This window comes from Ilyonectria robusta (genome assembly GCF_021365365.1).
Source record: "Ilyonectria robusta strain PMI_751 chromosome Unknown BGZ61scaffold_7, whole genome shotgun sequence".
Lineage (NCBI taxonomy): Eukaryota > Fungi > Ascomycota > Sordariomycetes > Hypocreales > Nectriaceae > Ilyonectria > Ilyonectria robusta.
The window spans coordinates 624,689-641,943 of NW_025764441.1; the positions used below are offsets into that span (position 1 = coordinate 624,689).

Sequence of the window (17,255 nt, forward strand, 5' to 3'; positions counted from 1 at the left end):
CTGTACATCCCATATGGTATATCCTAGCAAAAGCAAAGAAGAAGAAATTTCAAAACAGGGGAATATCTGTCTGGTCCAGCCCGGGTATGATATTGATACAGAGATGGGCTCGATCCAGAATCACGAAGGGTGCAATTGTGCCTGTGGAAGTAGTATTCGACCAAGGGTCGAATTTTGGCAGCTCGCTCATAGGTTCTCGAGTCTGCTACTGGGCAGTTGCATCGTGGGATCGTCAAACTCGATTTTCGGGCCACACAAATCGTAGACACCAGTACCGTATGCAGGCAACTGACCAATCGTTGTCACCTCAATAGGGGGCTGGTACTGAGGCCAGTGTTCTTCCTGGGGTTGAGCAGCTGGTTGGTGGTAGGTTTCGACCGTCGGAGTTGGGGTCTGCTGGGCCTGTGAAGTGACTGGCTGCTGGGCCTGGGCCATGGCCTGGTGCATCGATTGAGGATACGAAGGCATACTCTGGGATTCCACTGGCGACGCAGCTTGGAGGGTATATGACGGCGCGTGCTGCTGTTGGTGCTGGTAAAAGCCATCCTGCATCAGGGGACTATGTACCGAGGCGGCAGAAAAGGTGCTCGGGCTGCTCTGGATAGAAGTTGGGATCCCTGACGGTGGGTACGACATTTCCATGGAAGATCTTTCAACCTGCTGTTGGGCCAGCTGATACTGGTGCTGAATGGGGTTGGTGGTGTTCATTGTTGCGATGCCCGGGTTGGTTTGGTCAGTAACATAGTAGGCTTGTCGAGGAATGCTTGCTGGTCGATGGATCATGTGCATTCCGGCTTGCTGTTCGGCGACGGCTTGAGGGTGATACTCGGGAGGGACGCTGGAGGGAATAGCATGGCGGCCAACGTACTGCTGTTGCTGGACGGGGTAGGCGTGCATGTGCTGTCCAAATTCGGGGAAAGAGCTGGCGCGGTGTAAGGATTCATGTGGCATCGCATTGACGGGAATCACATCCTGGGGAGTCCAGTTCATAGCGGACGTCTGTGGAGTGGACGGGGATTCATCAGAGTCGGAGTCAGAAGAGTAATCGTCCAGAATGTCGTTGGGGTTGAGTCCTTGCTGATGGGACCTGCGCTGGTGTTTAACCATGGTGGTCTTTCGGCAAAAACTGCTTTATTGTTAGCAGGCGTCAGTTAACTTGGGTTGGCTTGCCAACCTCTTCAAGCAGCCGTTATGACCACACTTGTAAGGTCGCTTCCCAGTGTGGATTCGTCGGTGACGAGCGAGACTAGAGGACTGTTTTCTCTGTCAGCGGGTGAGGTCGCTGTAGGCACACGTGCAATAACTTACGTCCGAAAAGCGTTTGCCGCATCCAATATGTTGGCACTGGTGAGGCTTCTCACCAGTGTGTGTTCGGATGTGGACAGTCAAGGCGCTTCGCTGGATGAAGCTCTTACCACAGCCTGGGGTAGAGCAAGAGTAAGGTCGCTCATTGGTGTGAATTCGATAATGTCTTTGCAGGTCAGACTTGCGATTGAAGCTCTTTATCCTACATGTTAGCTGATGAGATTGGTCGTGGGACCGTGAGAACAAACCTTGTTGCACGATTGCCAGTCACACTGGAAAGGGCGAGCCGTAGGCTCGTTCTCAACAAGTTCCAAAAGCTCCATGGCGAGGTCTTGAAGGTCCCGGCTAGGTTATAGACGGCAGACGGTCGAATAGGTCGGGCAAGCTGCTTGGCTGGCCGGGGTTCCAGACGAAGGATTTGCGTGATCCACGCTAGAGCAACGGTGCCGAAGTGCAGAATCCCACTGGCGGGAATTGGAATGATTATGCTCGAGGTGAATGAGTTGGGAGATTGTGCAACAGAAATTGTTCTTGGCGGAGCGACGGGTTCCAAATATGGCGATGTGCGTCTTCGGCGGGCGCAACGTCCGGCGCGAAAGGGGACTAAGGTGACTCTGTATGCGAGAGGATGTAGCAGCGTGGGCTGAGTCGGCAAGTGATCAATTATGTCAACCAGGTTGACTGTTGGGTGACGATGGTAAAGATGGCAGAGAACCGATTAGGGGTATGGAAGAGACCAGTGTGGTATATTAAGTAGATCAGAGGAAAAGGACAAGATGGGGGAATTAGGAGGTGAAGGAGGATGAGGGTGAAGTCGAAGAGGGGTACTTAAAGAGTCTGGGGAGGAGTGGAGGAGTGGAGGAAATAAGTCGGTAGTGGAGGAGGATTTGCTTTTTAATATCAGAAGCCGACCAGAGAGGCGAGAGGCGCGATGTAGTTGACCTGTGCTCGGGAAGTGGTGGAGGAGGGCCGATTATGTTGATTGGGGTCGAACCAGGTTGAGTCGAGAGTTGAGATGGGGGAGCCGTGGGAGATATCGATGAGGCGAGTGGGTTCTGGGCCTGGATCAGACTTGACAGGGATTAGGAGGGTAAGGGCTGGGGGAACGTTGTGATATCGGCCAGGACCAGGGCCGGACGATGTAAAAATGGACTGGGGACAGGGAGCAAGCGGCGAACGGCCACGATGATGCACGTTGCTGTTAGTTATACGTAGTAGGCGTGAGCACAAGCGGCCGTGAAAGGAGGGCGATGAGCCAGAGCCAGAGCCAGAGGAGGAGCCACGCAGCAAGTAAAGACAAATGCCCGGGGTGCCCTGTATGGCGGGTGTCAGTGGGGCTTGTTCGGCAACTGGAGCAAGAGTTGGTAGCGCAGTAGCTCGGGCGGCTTGAGAGGAAGTGAGCGCGCCGCGGGTGAGAGAGGGAGGGAAAAGGCCATGCATGGGCTGTAGTGGAGGGCTTGGTGGATGGGACATGGTGGTGGATGGGGCAGGGGCATGGTGGGCGTCGTAGCGGGCTTGGTAGCGGGCGTGGGTAGTGGGCGTAGCAGTGGGCGTAGCAGTGGGCGTGGTATTTGGTATTGGCCGTGGTGGGCGTGGACATGGGATGGGCGGGATGGAGACGGGGCGGGCACTACTTACCTTTGGACCTTGGTACGTCAAAGGTGAAGGGGAGAGAACCTGGAATAGTGGTCCCCAGCGTAGCGTCTGGCGTAGCGTGAGTCGAGAGAGAGAGAGAGATGGAGCGGTAGTGGTCGTGTAGGTGTTAACAGAGCGAAGCATGGGGCTCTTCTTATTACCTTAGGGGCAGCCCCATCGCCGGCATCAACGACACCATGGCCATTGGACGACGGGGTTATTCAGGCCTCTGGCGTGGACACGGCCAACGATAGTAGCAGTGTCTGGAAGACATCAAGAACACGAGAGAGACACAAAACGTCGGGGCGCTGGTCCAGACGGAAGATGGTCCAGACGGAAGAGAGCCCAGACGGAAGACAGCCCGGACAACACCACCAGGGTACAAGGAGCCGAGCCGGGCTGCATCGAAGAAGGCGTCGAGCGCTCAAAGCAAGGGAGAGAGGGGATGATTGGACCCGCCAGAGAGCGCTGGAAGGCTGAGAACACTGCATGCATACATGCATGCGCCAGTCGTCCCTAGCTGCTGTCTCCTCTCTGCGGTCTGAGTCCTGAGTCTGAGGTTTGCGCTCTGTGCTCTGCTTCTGCATCTGTCTCTGCTTCTTGGTGCCAACTAGGGGGGGGTTTGCGACTCCTAGTGGTGTGGCTCAGGGTGGTGTGCGTAGGTGGGCTTGGGACCGCGTCAGGCTGGGGTGACTTGAGTGACTTGAGTACACCAAGTGGAGTTGGGCTTTTCCCTCCCAGCCAACCTTAACGTTCCGGAGAGAGCTTCCACTTCACTCCGGATAGGGTTGTAGGGCGGTACGTGCAGTAACCGGTGACGCTGGGCGATCATGGGTGATCCTGGGTGACTCTGAGTGACGTTGGGTGTCGTTGGATATCGCCCAGTGTGTGCTCTGGGCGTCCACGTCTGCGTCTGCGTCTGCGTTTGCGTCTGCCACCAGTGCTTCCGCGCCCTCTCCTCCCAACGCGCTCACGGACGTTGACCCGAGCAACGTACAGCAAAGTGCTGCAGGACCCTTGCGAGGTGTTCGTTGGAGGCTGCGGGACGTACGATGGAGGTAGGTACGATGTACGATGTACGATGTAGGTGGTACAGAAGACACAGTACAACCTGCCAGGCCGTGTACCTCTCCGCACCTTTCCCGCCCGGGATGGCTTCCCTCTCCTGCTGCATCGTTGACCCCACCATCCACCATCCTTAGGCCCTCACATTAACTGCCTAACGTGGTACAGCCTAAGGTACGGTACCTACCGGCCGAGGCTTCCAGTCTCTCATCCGCCCCGGTCTGGAGTGAAGGCTGCCCACCCACTGGTGGCGGCGGCGCGTCTCGGGGCTGTATCAGGCGTGAGACTTCCATTGCTTCTGGCGACAGCGCTGACGTCCAAATTGGTGGGCGTTCAGCGTTTTTGCCCATGGTTCATTTTGCTCATGCTCATTACCCAGTACACGTTACATGTTGCCCATCTCAGGACGCAGAAGCACGCCCCCATGACCAATATACACGTCAGTGGACAAATCGTCCCTCCACCCAAATCTGTAGGGCTCATTCCGGCCCACGCTCATAGCCATGTCGCATCATCCATCCCGTTCACTCCCGCGCAGTGCTCAGATAGAAGGGGCACCAGCAACGGCGGCGAATGAGCGAGCCACTTGTCCTCGACTCGCGGCGCAAAAGTCTACTGAGCCACTACGTTGAGAACCTTTAGACAGACGGACGGACGGACAGGTAGGTAAGGTAGCTACCTACCCAAAGAGCTACCTACCTAGAGCTGCTCTCCTTAGTCCAAGAAAGAGGTGATCCAGAGATCTCCACCACGCCCACATGCACCCACACCCACTCACACCCTGGTCCGTCCCGGCCGATTGTCACCTTGCCGTTCCTGACTTGGGCTCTCCTCAAGCTCGTTCTTATCCCAGTGCGTTTCCCCGTCGGCCAGACCAACAAACCACCCCTGGCCCGGTACTTTGTCATTGCCTGCCGAGTACCGCAGGCGCACCCCCATCAAAGACTGGTTTGTATGAACCCTATCTCTTGTGGCAGTGGAGGTTGGTTCGTCAGTCCCCAGGGCAAGAACACACACAGCACGCACTCCGCATGGGCAGATCCTCAACACCCAGTTGGCTCCGGAGGGCGTACGTTTCAACCCAGGTGGAGACTCTCAAGCTGTCCAAAAGATAACTGGTCTACTGCTGGTGCGGGAAACCCCTGGTTTCTGCTAGCACCGATTTACTCCAGGACCTCACTCAACCTCCAAACTCCGATGTTTCAAGCGACCGCCTCCACAACTTCAAACATATCGATCGTGGCCGATCAATTCTGAAGCGACGCCCTCCAACAATCTCCAGGACACCTGAGGCCTTAGCGCCTCGACCTCGACTCGCAGCCGCATCTTTCCCATGCGCCTCTTATGGTCAAGCAACGGGATCTCCTCCATCCGCAGGATTGACCTTCTCCCCGGCCATATTTTTATTTTTGGGTTGTGGCTCAACTAGCATGCACTGCCCAACGCGCTTAGTTGATTTGGCCCAGCAGAAGCATGCTGTTTTTTAATGAAGTCGAGCTGCATGCGCCAACGGCTTTCAAGCCATTGACGATGCAATTATCAGGCCACAACGCAGGTACCACCTCCTCTGTCCTGGGTGCTGATACAACGGCTTGTTCAAGGCTCCATGGCGCTACTTCATCCTGAAGCCTCGCAGAATGAGCTTAACAGGGGACCGAGCAAAAACCAAACTTCGGGCCGCACCAATTGAGTGTGCCTCTGGGATTTCCCGACCTCAAGCGCCAGGGCGCAGCGGGGTGATCTTGCCATCTGCCTGTGAACGGTTCGGAGTCTCCGTATCTCACGTGGCAGACCAAGGTCATGTCAAAGCCATGATTCAAAGACACACTACATCACCCAGCTCATCGTGTCCAGCTCCAGTTTACTATGTCAGATTCTAACAACTATAGGCCTTAGTTTTTGGCATCTCAAGCTTTGGCCGCCTGCAACAAGGATGATGCCTCGATCGGAGGCCTGTCCTCATCACGCTCCGGACTAATGCCGCGGCCATCACGTTAATAAACCACTTCTTAGCTTTGCGTCGTTCGGCACTCGTATGCATTGAGTAGATTCATGTTGTCAAAGGTCCTTAACACTCAACAAACAACACTAACACGGAGAAAGAACAAGCACAGCCGGTGAAACAAACATCGGCGCATGCCCCCACACTATCCTCGGCCCTACGCCGGTCCTCAAAATAACGTCGATTTCATCCCTTGGGCTTCCTGTTTAGAAACTATGCCACATCATAGGGCTCGTGCTGCCAAACTACCTCAGGGCGAGTGCCGAAATATCATCCCAGCCCCTCGCTGCACACATGTAGAAACAAGGATGATGCTACACGTGGGAGCAGGTTAGAACCCTGCAATAAAGCGCTTCAAATGGCCAGCTGCACATGGGCATCCTACTACGTAGTAACAATACTAACAATACTAACACGTTAGCCATTGAAAGTGCCGCGGGTCGTACGATGATGATCAACAATGGCGGCCCAAATGCCGCGGCCGAGAGCGACGCATCCAGACATTGAAGTGCCAGGATAGTGGCTCACCGCCTTGAAACACCGTTTATGTTGTTTCGTGCTGGACCTGCAAGTCTGCAAGTCACAGTCACAGTCGCAGATACTGTACGTACCTCCACGGGCCAGTCATCTGGCTTTGCGGCAATTTCACGCGTGCTTCCGGCACACTAAAGATGTGGGGATGGTTATTTGGGGCAGACAGGCAATGCAACCAAATGCGGCGCATGGTTCATCGTCTCTCTCTCTAGGATCTTAATTGCACAGACTCATCGAGTCGTCTGCGTTATCGCCGTTTTGGGGTGGGGTCATGTCGACAGCCGTTCCTCCGAGAGATCAACAGCTTACAGGCCTCTCAGATGCGGGCAGACGGCTGCGCACAAGAAACGTTGTCTTGTCTGGAGTGAGTCTAGCGTTTTCCCAACGTCGCATCGCGACAATCAAGGGCCTGCTCTGTACTACACGAATCCCGCAATCTCCAACCTTAATGCAACACTTGATTGGGACTAACTGCTCTGGACGAAAACTTACATGGCGCACTTTGACAACGAGGGACTTTTGGTGTTAGGGTAGCTGTTCCTTCGTGGCGGGAACTCGCGTGGACCTGGTCGACGTGATAATGGCAACAGGGACGCAGGGACTCTTCTCGACTGCTCCTACGGGCCCATTCTGGTCGATGATCAGAGCGGAGAGGGGAGCGATCAGGACGTGCTTGACAGGACGGCTGGTGCTTGCTGTCCCCACGGATGCACCCCATGATCAGCAACCTGCAATGTGACGTCTGTGGGAGGATGAGCCAGATCGACGAGGCCTGAAAAACCTGTTGTCTTAGATCGTGTCATCTATCTCATGCGGTGCCACGGAGATCTGCCGGCCTACCGAGGAAGACCGGTCAACGGTTTGCGCAGTGCCGGCCCAACCGGACGCGCTCCAGGACAACCCCGATTTCTGTCGGGCATTTACATTCGCTGACAGCTGCTACTGGCTAGGGTCGGGAGTAGGGCATTGGCTAGAACCACTATGGCATTAGAGCGCTCGCCATGAACCATCCGGAAGCGCTTCTCTGCGACAGCCGCCGGGAGAGCAACGTTGCTCTGAGAGGTTCGCTCCGCACCGTTGAGCCCATCCCCTTGTTGCACACGTGCCTTCTCGCAATCTCTTGTGTGGTCTAAGTTGGCGTGTGAGGGAAGCTGCCCCAGGCGCCCTAACTGGCTGGCACTGGCTGGCAGTGGTGGGGAGTGCCTGAGGCCAGACAGCCCTACTGCACAACTCAACGTCTGTCAAAATGCAGCCGATTGAAACTCTCTGCTCCTTGTCACACCCATGACCCTTGCCAACAGCACGACCAGAGGCCGCGATCAGGGATCCCTCGTCCAGAGATGCCGTTGGCGCTCCCCAATCAGGCGATGAAACTGGAATCACGGCATTATTTGAGTCAACCTCCGATCCAGCGGGCGGCAAGTGGACCCCAGAGTGCTATTTTTTCCTCAACTCACCAGTGCTTGAGCATTGATCTGAAGACGGACTGTCCGTTTGCCTCACTCTCTACCGACCTGGGGCTTCCCTGTTCCTCTCAAGAAATAGGTTTCGAATGTTGTTCACTACTCTGTCTCTTTCACGGGTTAAGACCAAGGTGATGGTGGTAAAGGGTCGGTTTGCCAAGTGCCCACATTCCGTGCTTCCGTCCACTGCATCGTCGGTCTGTCTGAGACCCACCCGATCAGACCTGAGACCAGCCCAAAACAATGGTCAACTTTTTTGGCAACAGATGCCACGTGCGATATCTCGACTTCCTCCTCAGTCAATCGCTAAGCCAATCGGAATCAGGCGGCAATCCCTACTGGGGGTTAGATCGCCTTGCCCAAGCCACCTGCTGGTGCAAGACGCCAGGCCTCTGAATGGCCAAGTCTGAGCCTGGATCGTCCGAAAGTTGTGACGCTATCGATAGCTTTCCACTGCCTGGTCGCACAAACCAAGGCTGGACATTCAACAACAAGGTCGACGGCTAGTCTAGCCAGCCACAGACTGGATGGACGGTTACTAGTTCATCCATCATGCCATGATCCGATTCTTCCAACTAATTTCTAGTTATAGAGTCGGCGATAGTGCCCAATTGTCCGATTTAATGCGACACCTCCACACCCTTCGACATGGGTCACTGAGAATAAACTTCAAGTTGCGAGAGTGAATCTCGAGCGAAAACAGGGGTGTCCCAATCTCCACTGCGGAATGGCTTCCCAATGAACTCAGTCCGCCCCAAAACGGTCGACAGGTCAAGCCACGTATTCAACGCAGGTACGGGGCGGCACGGTCCAACGGTTTTTTTCTGAGCCGAGCCAAGCCAGAAATTCTCTGCTTCAAGCCTAAGGAAATTGAAGGGCGGCCACCGTATCATCACCGCATCACCGCATCACCACATCACCGTTGGGTGGCCGCACGCTTCAGGCTACAGCTAAGTCGACACCAAGTTCATCCGGACAGCTGTCGTCCAGTGGGTAGTTTGCTCCACTCTGACACCTCTTAGTAGCAATTTCCCGCTTGCGGGCTCACCTCATGTGAGTCTATTGGCCAGGCCTCGAAACAACTGTCCTTGTGACAAAGATAGATATCATCAGACCACAAACCGCCCCGCAGGCCATCCCTGGTCCATTTCTCAATCTTCATCTCGATGCAGGCTTGAACGGTTTTGGTTAGCTGTCGAACGACATTGACCAGCGCGGGGTAAATACAGTACTCCGTACACTACAGGGCTGACCGATATGCTAGCGACAGGGACGGCGACCGCCCTGTTAACGTCCAAGTGCCTACATCGGTCAATCCTCCCTTTCCCGATTCTGTCCACCCATTACGAGGGGATGACCGGTCTTCTTGACCGGTGGCTAGTTGGTTTTGATACTCGATCAAGGCCTCCCTGTCCTCAATCATTCCAAGGTTTAGTTCACGAAGTGTTTCTCCAAACCGGTCAAGTCTTCAAGATGAGTCGGTCAAGGGACAGATTCGACTCGGCCCTTCTCATGGTCCTGATCCAAGGACGCAATATTGGACGCAATCCAAAAGGGTCCTTTACACATCCACTGCCCCTATCTATCCCGATCTACTTTGATGCAGGCTCCAGTCCGAGCACCTGTTTTACTGCTGCAGTGAGTCTCATTATTCTGAAGCTATCCCAACGCGACGGGCTACCTGCAGACCATTACCGTTCTGAGTTCTATTTGACACGGTCAGGACTGCGTGCATGATCTGAAACACTGAGCCAGGATGAGCCATGAAAGGATGTGTGCTCACGGACTGTTCCAGGTTCAGGGGGCGAGCCGAACTGACCTATGGGACAGCTTCACCTTTCGAAATGACGGCCACGAAGGACGGTACCCTAGTCCACTTATCTGGGTCGGTGGCGATTCCCCAGGCGCAAAATCGAGAACGGTCTGGCGGGGCGCACCGCATTAACTCCAATTTCCCAATTTCGAAGAGGCTTTTACGTACCCTCCATGCCTCTCAGCCAGCCTGGTGTCGACTAACGCCAAGCCCTGGCGTCACCCTCCAAGAGCGCGCCACAGCTGCGTCCGGGGTTGCCATCCGCCACGAGCTAGAGATGGATAACTAGCGCACATCGGGCAATTAACACACCATTGAGGGGCTCTCCTTCCTCGCTCCCTTGTCCCTGACCAGCTGGGGACCCTTTCTAGAGAGCTAAGGAAACAAAACGTTGCCAAGATCGGGGCCAAGGCTCCTTACTGTCAACTGGCTTGCACTACGGAATAGGTGCCGCACACAATGCCACTGGATAACAATCGCGGGTCCAGTCGAGTCATTTTCGAGGGAGAGATCGGGAACAGCATGACCGAGTACGGATTATGGGGACCCATTAGATTACGGCAGTTGATTTCGATGGAAGGATCTATATGCAGATCGACAATCTGACAGGGTCACCTGGAACTCACGAGTCATTGGCAATTCAGGTGAGATTTGACCTCACCAGGCAGCCTAACAAATCCCTAGGAACATGAGTTGGCCATCGAAATGAGCGAGGCCTACCTTGCACCAAGCTACATGCTGCCTATGGTGGGAATATGTAAGAACACCAAGGATGGCGCCCTGAATTTTGCGACCCAAGGATGAGTCGAACCACTGGTCAAAGCCTCTATGACAAGTGGAGGCGACCGACCCGCAAGGCCCGCTCCTGGTCCAGTTCGTAACAAGAAGTGGTGGGATTGAATCTTACAAAGATTCAGACCTAATCAGCGCTCTCCTCACATGACTTTCATGTGTGCTCCCTTGGTGCGTCAACTGCATGGATGTTGCTGGAAGAGCCAGCTCTACGTTTGTATCAACTTTGGGCTTAGGAGAAGTCGCTATCACATCCCGCTTATTGTGATGCGACACCCACCACGTTCCGCGGCCGTTCCCGGGCGCACGAAACACAAGGCGACATGTGCCCAATACTACCACAAGTTGCCCAGTGCGTCAATCCCGGCAACACCATTTTTAGGTGTCTATCCCATCTCCTGCCAAAAGAAGGGCCAGTTGAACAGCGGTGCCTGGGATGTATAATCGTAAACAGCTGGAATGTCTTGTTTTATCCACTGAGAAGCCGGCAGAAACCGTTGGTGTTACCAACGATCCTCAAATTACTTCTTCAACAACCAAGGGCATTATGTAAGTCAACACGCAGTGACAGCATGCTACCGACTGCTGTGCATTCCCCCGGACGGGGAAGCAAGCGGTACACAGACTTCCGAAGCTGGAGGATCGACCACACAGCGATCGACGGGGCCCAACATCATTGTCAGGAACACCCATTCCACCGTCACGTTTTCTTCGGCGCATTTGTGCGACATACAGATGCGCCTTGACGTTTTGATGATGTGCCAGGCTCTGCGTGTGTCGGGGTCTCCGTGATCTACAAGACACAGGATGCATGGTTGACTCAAAGTGCATCAGTAAGTTATTGGACACATTGTCGCATGCTGTGCCCACACTTGGGCTAGTGTCAAGCCTATGGCTGCGGTTGCCAGAGAAAGGTCACAGTGAACGCCTGCATAGTGCCGAATGTTGCCATATTTGCTGTGAAAAGCATTGCAGGCACACGTTTTCGGGAGACATGCAACCACATCCCCAACAGGTACGCGCTGTAGGCGCGCCATCCTGGCATGGCTAGACTCTCGTGTCACGGCTAGCACTCATCCACGTACTATGGGTCTCCCCAACTTTCTAAGTCAAGCCAATTACCGGAGAGTTTTTTTTTCTCCTCTCATGACAGCCAACCTAAGAGCTACCGGAACCAAGAGAGTCGGCGGCGAAACGATGGCATTCACGGCGGCAGGCTAGGCGTCACCGGAGTGGAACTAGGCTGTCACAAAACGTGGGATCAGCCGGGCTATTGATCAAAGGTGCGGACCGTCGAGGGGCGGACCGTGAAATCGAGCCTGTCACCGACACTTCACTATGGGGTATACGGGCGAAGCCCCTCTCTTTCTAGGCCTCTACCGCCATGCCAACGCAAATAGGGAAGCCTCAGCCCGGCGGCGACGAGAAATGCCGATGGCGGCGGGTCACCGATTTTACGGACGGTGTTGGCGCTGGAGCCGGTGCTGGTGCTGGCGCCGCGCGCAGAGCGGGAAATCATCGTTATGCGCAACCCAGCCTCATGGCTCCCGACTCCCAAGTCAATTTACTAGAGTGGGCAGCGATCGCCAGGCAAGCGCGCAGACAAGGGCCCGCTGCGACCTGTGCTTTGAGACGAGGCGCCGCGCTCCCGAAAGCTATGATGACAGCTTGATGGTCAATTTCTCCAAGCGCACGGGAACACGGCGGAAGTACAGGCACGAGCTTTGCCAATGTCTAGGTCGATAGTGATGTTCATGCTGCGAGCCTCAGAAGCCACAAGACCACCAGAGCTACAGAGGCACAGGCGCAAGCTGCAGGTGGGATATCAGCCGAGGAAAATTTCCTGGATACGGGCTGGCTAGCGCGCCGCACTTGGCGCTGTGATACAATGATACAACGACACAACGACCCTGTACCGGCGCTATATCGTCCTGCCTGTCAGGATGGCGGGAGAGAAGTACTCACTACCTAGCGCCACAAGTCCTGGCACAGCAGGGTACACACACCACATTCAGTCAAGTCGATTCATTTGCCAAGTCCCGACTTCAAACCTTAGGGCAGGAGGGTGTCCAGCCAGCCAGTGGTCGGAGTTAGAGCCCGTTGAGCAATCGGCCGAGTCCAGCTCAACCTCCCTAGTGAGAAATGGAAGATGCCCGTTGGAGGCTCAGCGGCCACTCCCCCGTTTTGCCCCCTGGTCAACGGAGCTAGTAGAGGCAAGTCGGCAGACAATGACGAGAATAATGATGTCGTCGACGAGTCATGACCCTGCGGCCGGTTTAGAAAAGACTGGCCCGCGCCCCTGGCGTATAACGTGATGGGAAATGTTCTGGCGAAAGTTACCCTATGCCACCACCAAGAACCTCGCCTTGGCAAGACTGAAACAAGGGTCCCTCGGAAGGAGTCGGTACATCCCTACGCACCTGCATTTGAGGTTGGCCTGCAGGAGGTAGAGGCTTATTCAAGGGCCACCCACCTGACAATGAAGAGGAAAAAGGGGTTGGCGGGGCCAACGGCGAGGGGAATCTCCATCATGCAGTTGACGGCCTTAATTGCGCGACAACGAGAAACCTGGCAATGTGGAGTGCGAGACGGCCCAAAGGGGTGCTGTAAGACAGTGCGGTAGACGGCGCTGTAGAGTCTCAACGGAATTGCTATGGGGAGTATGGTAAGACAAAGACGACATCTCGGAACCATGTGGGTGTCTCAAGGTGATTCGGGCAGTCCGGTGTTTGTAGAGCTATCTCGGAAACTCATGTGGATGTCTCGTGGTGGTTTCGGACAGTCCGAATGTTAGGACAGCTGGGTGTGAATGGCTTCAGGAGGTGTTGATCGGCGAGGTGCCACGAGTCACGGACCGTGAAGATGCCGGTGACAAGGCTACGACCATCCGGCCACGCTTCACGATCTCCAGTGACTATCAAACAGTGTCTCTCTTCGGGTGGTGTTTTCTCCGGCCGCTGAGTCACCGCGGACAAGCCATCAACCTTCTTTGCTTCGGCAAGGCTCCGTCTCAGTCGAGTCGCTTGCATGCAGCCTATAGGTTTTGTTTCACCGATACCCTTGGCTCTGGTCTCTCACCTCGTGCCGCCCTCGTGCCGTCCGCGTGGGCAGGCGCCATGTGAACTACCTGTCACTTAAGACAGGTCATTGGGCACATGGTTCCTTGGCTGAGACATGACGAATAGGCGGACGTTGAGGAGAATCAAAAGTAAGACTACGCAATGGAGAATGGTTGAGAGGGAGGAAAGCAGACCATGCCGAAAGCATGGAACAGAAAAAGAAAGAAAAAACAGGTGCCATTGGGAATGGGGAGAAAAAACAAACAACTGCCAATATCACCCTCGACGCAGGCAGGCATACGCGGAGAGGACAAGCCAATGAAACAAGAGGCAAGGGAACATTTGGAAGGGAAAAGCAAATATGTCAGATGTCTGTTTTGCTGTCCTGCTTCACTGGAGGGCAACTCCATCATTCGTGGCCATGGGATAGATCCCTTGCATGAGGCATGCGTAACCTACTCAGCGTAAGTGGTTTTGCATCTTTTTCCGGATGTCGGCAACTGGAGATTCATGTGCGTTATCAACTTGCATATGAACTCTGGGATGTCTTCGGATGTGGGCTTCGGGACGTGGGATGCAGACGGTCTCGGTCCTGCCACCACACCCAGCTGTATTGCTTATTTTCGCACTTGACCGTTTGGGTCCTTTGCGGCAGCTTTGCCCTGCAGCAATGATTATGTGGATACTAATTATGACGGTGATAGTTGACATGTCGAAAGTCGACGTTTTTTCGTATAATTACTTCTTTCCAACAGATTATCGGTGAGACAATACGCTAGACTGGATGCTCCAGTTTACTGTCCCAGACGATGGAACCCAAAGGCACGGACACGCCGACACAGTTGTCTTTCTTTGTGTTTCTCCATGTCGCGGCTATGATCCATGACCACGATGGATTTACATGGTTGTTTGGGTGAGTGTGGAAGGGATCGACACTGCAAGTACCATATCGGTATAGGGTAGGATATGGCAGTTGAGTCGAGGGACGACATGGATGGGGACGTGCCGGGAGTTACTGTACATGGGGTCCGGATGTGGTGCGGATCTTGGCTTCTCAACGATGATTGCTGGGTGACACGGCATCGCATCTTGTGCTCGCGGTGCCTCGTGGGATCCCGCCTCACCGATCGAGGTCCCTCCCAACTATCGAATGTCTCGAGTGACGGGTGGGTGTGCCATGAGAGACAGAGTGCGCTAATGTCTCTGATTGCGTTGTCCTTTTGTCCTCCGCATCCTCCGGCCGAGTTAAGTTGCCCCGTCAAAACATACGGATACGCTGACAACGGACACCCGGGCGACTACTTGGTGCCGGTATCTCACAAATGCCCTCCACACCGCTTTCACTCAATGTGATATCTGACAGCGGCGCCCTTCGCCGGCCCTCCAAGATTTTGTTGGATGTCCCCAACTTCAGCCTCTTTCTCAGCTGCAGCGAATCCCCCTCTGGTTGACTACTCCCCGGAACGTCACACATGCAGGGCCAGCCAAGAGGGAACAAGCGGCGCGCGCCAATCTACGCCAATCCACGCCCCCCTCCTCCTTGCGTGCAATACAGTGCAGTGCAGCACCCTCGCGCCGGAGAGAAGAAGAGAGAGAAGGCAGGAAAAAGCAAAAAAGGGGGCTTCTTTTGCCCGTCACCAATCTTGCTGGGGGGATGCGGACCCGCCACAAGAGACAACCTAACAACGCTTCCACGCTTCCACGCTTCCCCTCCCCAACCATGCAAGCAAGCAAGATATCCTGGCCGCGGATCTCTTTTACGTACTGTAGAGCTTCCGCTCTTCTGTTACACCGCAGCGGCTAGCGACAAGCGAGTAGCGTCTAGGCTCCCTCCCCGCCTCCCTTGCGAGCGCCGTGGCTGGCACTGCAGCAGCTCTCTACTGTGCTAGCTGCCCGCTGGTATTAGTCCCTGCAATTTAGCTCTCTCGCCGCCACCCAGCCGCTCGCGGTACACAGAGATTATGGTCGCGTCCTTCGCTTTAGGCCGCCAGACAGGGCTCGGCGTCTTGTCGCCCTTCAGTTGGTCTCAGTGGCCCTCTTGTCGTGGTTGCCCATCGCTTGCGGTGCCCCCTCAGCAGCCGCGGAACCGCAAGACTACATCCGCGACCGATCACCGCCCAAGTTGCAGCGCGCGTTGTACCACCATCAAACACTTACAACACCACACTAATAGCACGGCCGGCCATGGTGACGGCGACGGTGACGGCGACGGTGACGGCGACGGTGACGGCAATCGTGGCCGTACGGAGCAGTCCTCACCGCAGTCGAGACCGCGACTCGCTGCTAATATCACTTACTGTATGCTAAACCAGGCCGAGGTAGCAAGATAATCAACCCCGTTCTGGAATCCACTCCACGACACACGCCTTGCCCGCCGAGGCCATCGTCGCCTTCCTTTCCCAAACGGAGCAATCCACCCCGGTTTGTCGGTATCCTTCGGTAATGGTTCTTTTTGTTTCGCTGTGGGGAGAGTCGCCATGTGGACGGCGTCGCTACCCAGTATTCACTCCCCGATATCCACGCCAAGTCCACGCCCTGTCACGATATTACCAGGGCGCGAGACGGCTTTAATCCTCCTTCTCGCCTATCCCATCCCCATCCCTGTCATGGCCCGGCTTCAGGGTTTTGCGATACCACCCTCGCAGAACACAAGGCCCTTCGGGGCTCGTCCCCTTCCTCTTCCTGCGAATCCATCGCGGCACCGGTTCCCAGATGTGATGACGGCGACTTTTCCAGGGCATGGGCATGCCCCCCCTAGATGAAACATCTCCCGGGGTATGATCACGTTGCTGGCCCGCGTTCTGACAGACCAGGCTCCCCAGTATCGCACCGCCGGCCAGCATCGAGTCAGCATCCCTCAACTCTTAACAGCCAGGGTCGTCCTTTACAATACACAGTACGCAGCAGCAGTAGCAGCACGCAGGACAAAGTACATGAGCAAAGCGGCAGATCAAGGGAAGTAGTTCGTCCAGACCGGCCTAATCCAGTCCAGCGGCCAAGTCCAGCCCAGTCCAGCCCCCGTCATCTCTGTCCTTGGCTGCTGCTCGTCGCCTCTTTCGGATGCTCAGCCGACTTTGCTTTTTTGTGACGCTTCTAGTATTACGCCCTCTCCCGTTGAACCCGCCAACCAGCCTCCTCATCGGAACCCGCTCCCCGATAGCTATGCGTTCCGCTGTCCCTCTCCCGGGGTGGTCACAGAAAGAACCAAAGTAAAATCGCCGATGGCACTTCCTAGCCGTCTCATTGTACATGAAATAGCGTAGATTGCGACAAAGCATGGCGCCAACGAGTGGCACAGCACCACCGTCGCAGCCAAAGTTGACGCCCTGCAGGGGGGAGAGCTATGTATCATTTCTGACCGAAACGAGCCTTCTCGTGGAGCATTGCATCGCATCATGTCATTTGTCTTTTGCCGTCCATCACTCACTAGTCCTCTGCCCCAGAACAGATCGAGACTTTACCAGAAAGAGACACTCTCGCGCTATACGCAACCGGGTACTCGGCTGTTATCTCATACAATGACCAGGGCAAGACAAAACCCGGCACCAGAAGCCAGCCGCCAACAGAACGAAAAAGAAAGACATGAC

The 17,255-nt window shown here is 55.2% G+C and overlaps 3 protein-coding genes across 3 annotated transcripts; 1 reads left to right on the plus strand and 2 right to left on the minus strand.

The window, feature by feature from the left end:
- Positions 1-22: 22 nt before the first annotated feature.
- Positions 23-1,916, minus strand: BGZ61DRAFT_209627 (uncharacterized protein). The gene is made up of 4 exons (XM_046237998.1): positions 1,554-1,916; positions 1,309-1,500; positions 1,175-1,254; positions 23-1,126 (listed from the first exon to the last, which is right to left on the minus strand). Exons 1-4 carry the CDS (start codon positions 1,626-1,628, stop codon positions 187-189), a joined length of 1,287 nt encoding a protein of 428 aa, XP_046105976.1. The 5' UTR covers positions 1,629-1,916; the 3' UTR covers positions 23-186.
- A 653-nt stretch (positions 1,917-2,569) lies between these two features.
- BGZ61DRAFT_448825 (uncharacterized protein) lies at positions 2,570-4,009 on the plus strand. Its single transcript, XM_046245522.1, has 4 exons — positions 2,570-2,619; positions 2,770-2,955; positions 3,461-3,594; positions 3,882-4,009. The coding sequence occupies exons 2-4, from the start codon at positions 2,770-2,772 to the stop codon at positions 4,000-4,002; spliced, it is 441 nt and encodes a 146-aa protein (XP_046105977.1). The 5' UTR covers positions 2,570-2,619; the 3' UTR covers positions 4,003-4,009.
- A 2,060-nt stretch (positions 4,010-6,069) lies between these two features.
- Positions 6,070-7,259, minus strand: BGZ61DRAFT_516574 (uncharacterized protein; the record flags this gene model as incomplete). The annotated part of the gene is made up of 4 exons (XM_046252294.1): positions 6,070-6,580; positions 6,619-6,672; positions 6,851-6,900; positions 7,034-7,259. 4 exons carry the CDS (start codon positions 7,257-7,259, stop codon positions 6,425-6,427), a joined length of 486 nt encoding a protein of 161 aa, XP_046105978.1. The 3' UTR covers positions 6,070-6,424.
- Positions 7,260-17,255: the final 9,996 nt, after the last annotated feature.

Coding starts and splice junctions, on each gene's coding strand:
- BGZ61DRAFT_448825 (XM_046245522.1), top strand. CDS start 2,770: ATGGGACATGGTGGTGGATGGGGCAGGGGCATGGTGGGCGTCGTAGCG. Junction 2,956..3,460: donor CTACTTACCTTTGGACCTTG/GTACGTCAAAGG, acceptor AGTCGTCCCTAG/CTGCTGTCTCCTCTCTGCGG. Junction 3,595..3,881: donor GTGGTGTGGCTCAGGGTGGT/GTGCGTAGGTGG, acceptor GTCTGCCACCAG/TGCTTCCGCGCCCTCTCCTC.
- BGZ61DRAFT_209627 (XM_046237998.1), bottom strand. CDS start 1,628: ATGGAGCTTTTGGAACTTGTTGAGAACGAGCCTACGGCTCGCCCTTTC. Junction 1,501..1,553: donor ACTGGCAATCGTGCAACAAG/GTTTGTTCTCAC, acceptor TGTAGGATAAAG/AGCTTCAATCGCAAGTCTGA. Junction 1,127..1,174: donor CATAACGGCTGCTTGAAGAG/GTTGGCAAGCCA, acceptor ACAATAAAGCAG/TTTTTGCCGAAAGACCACCA.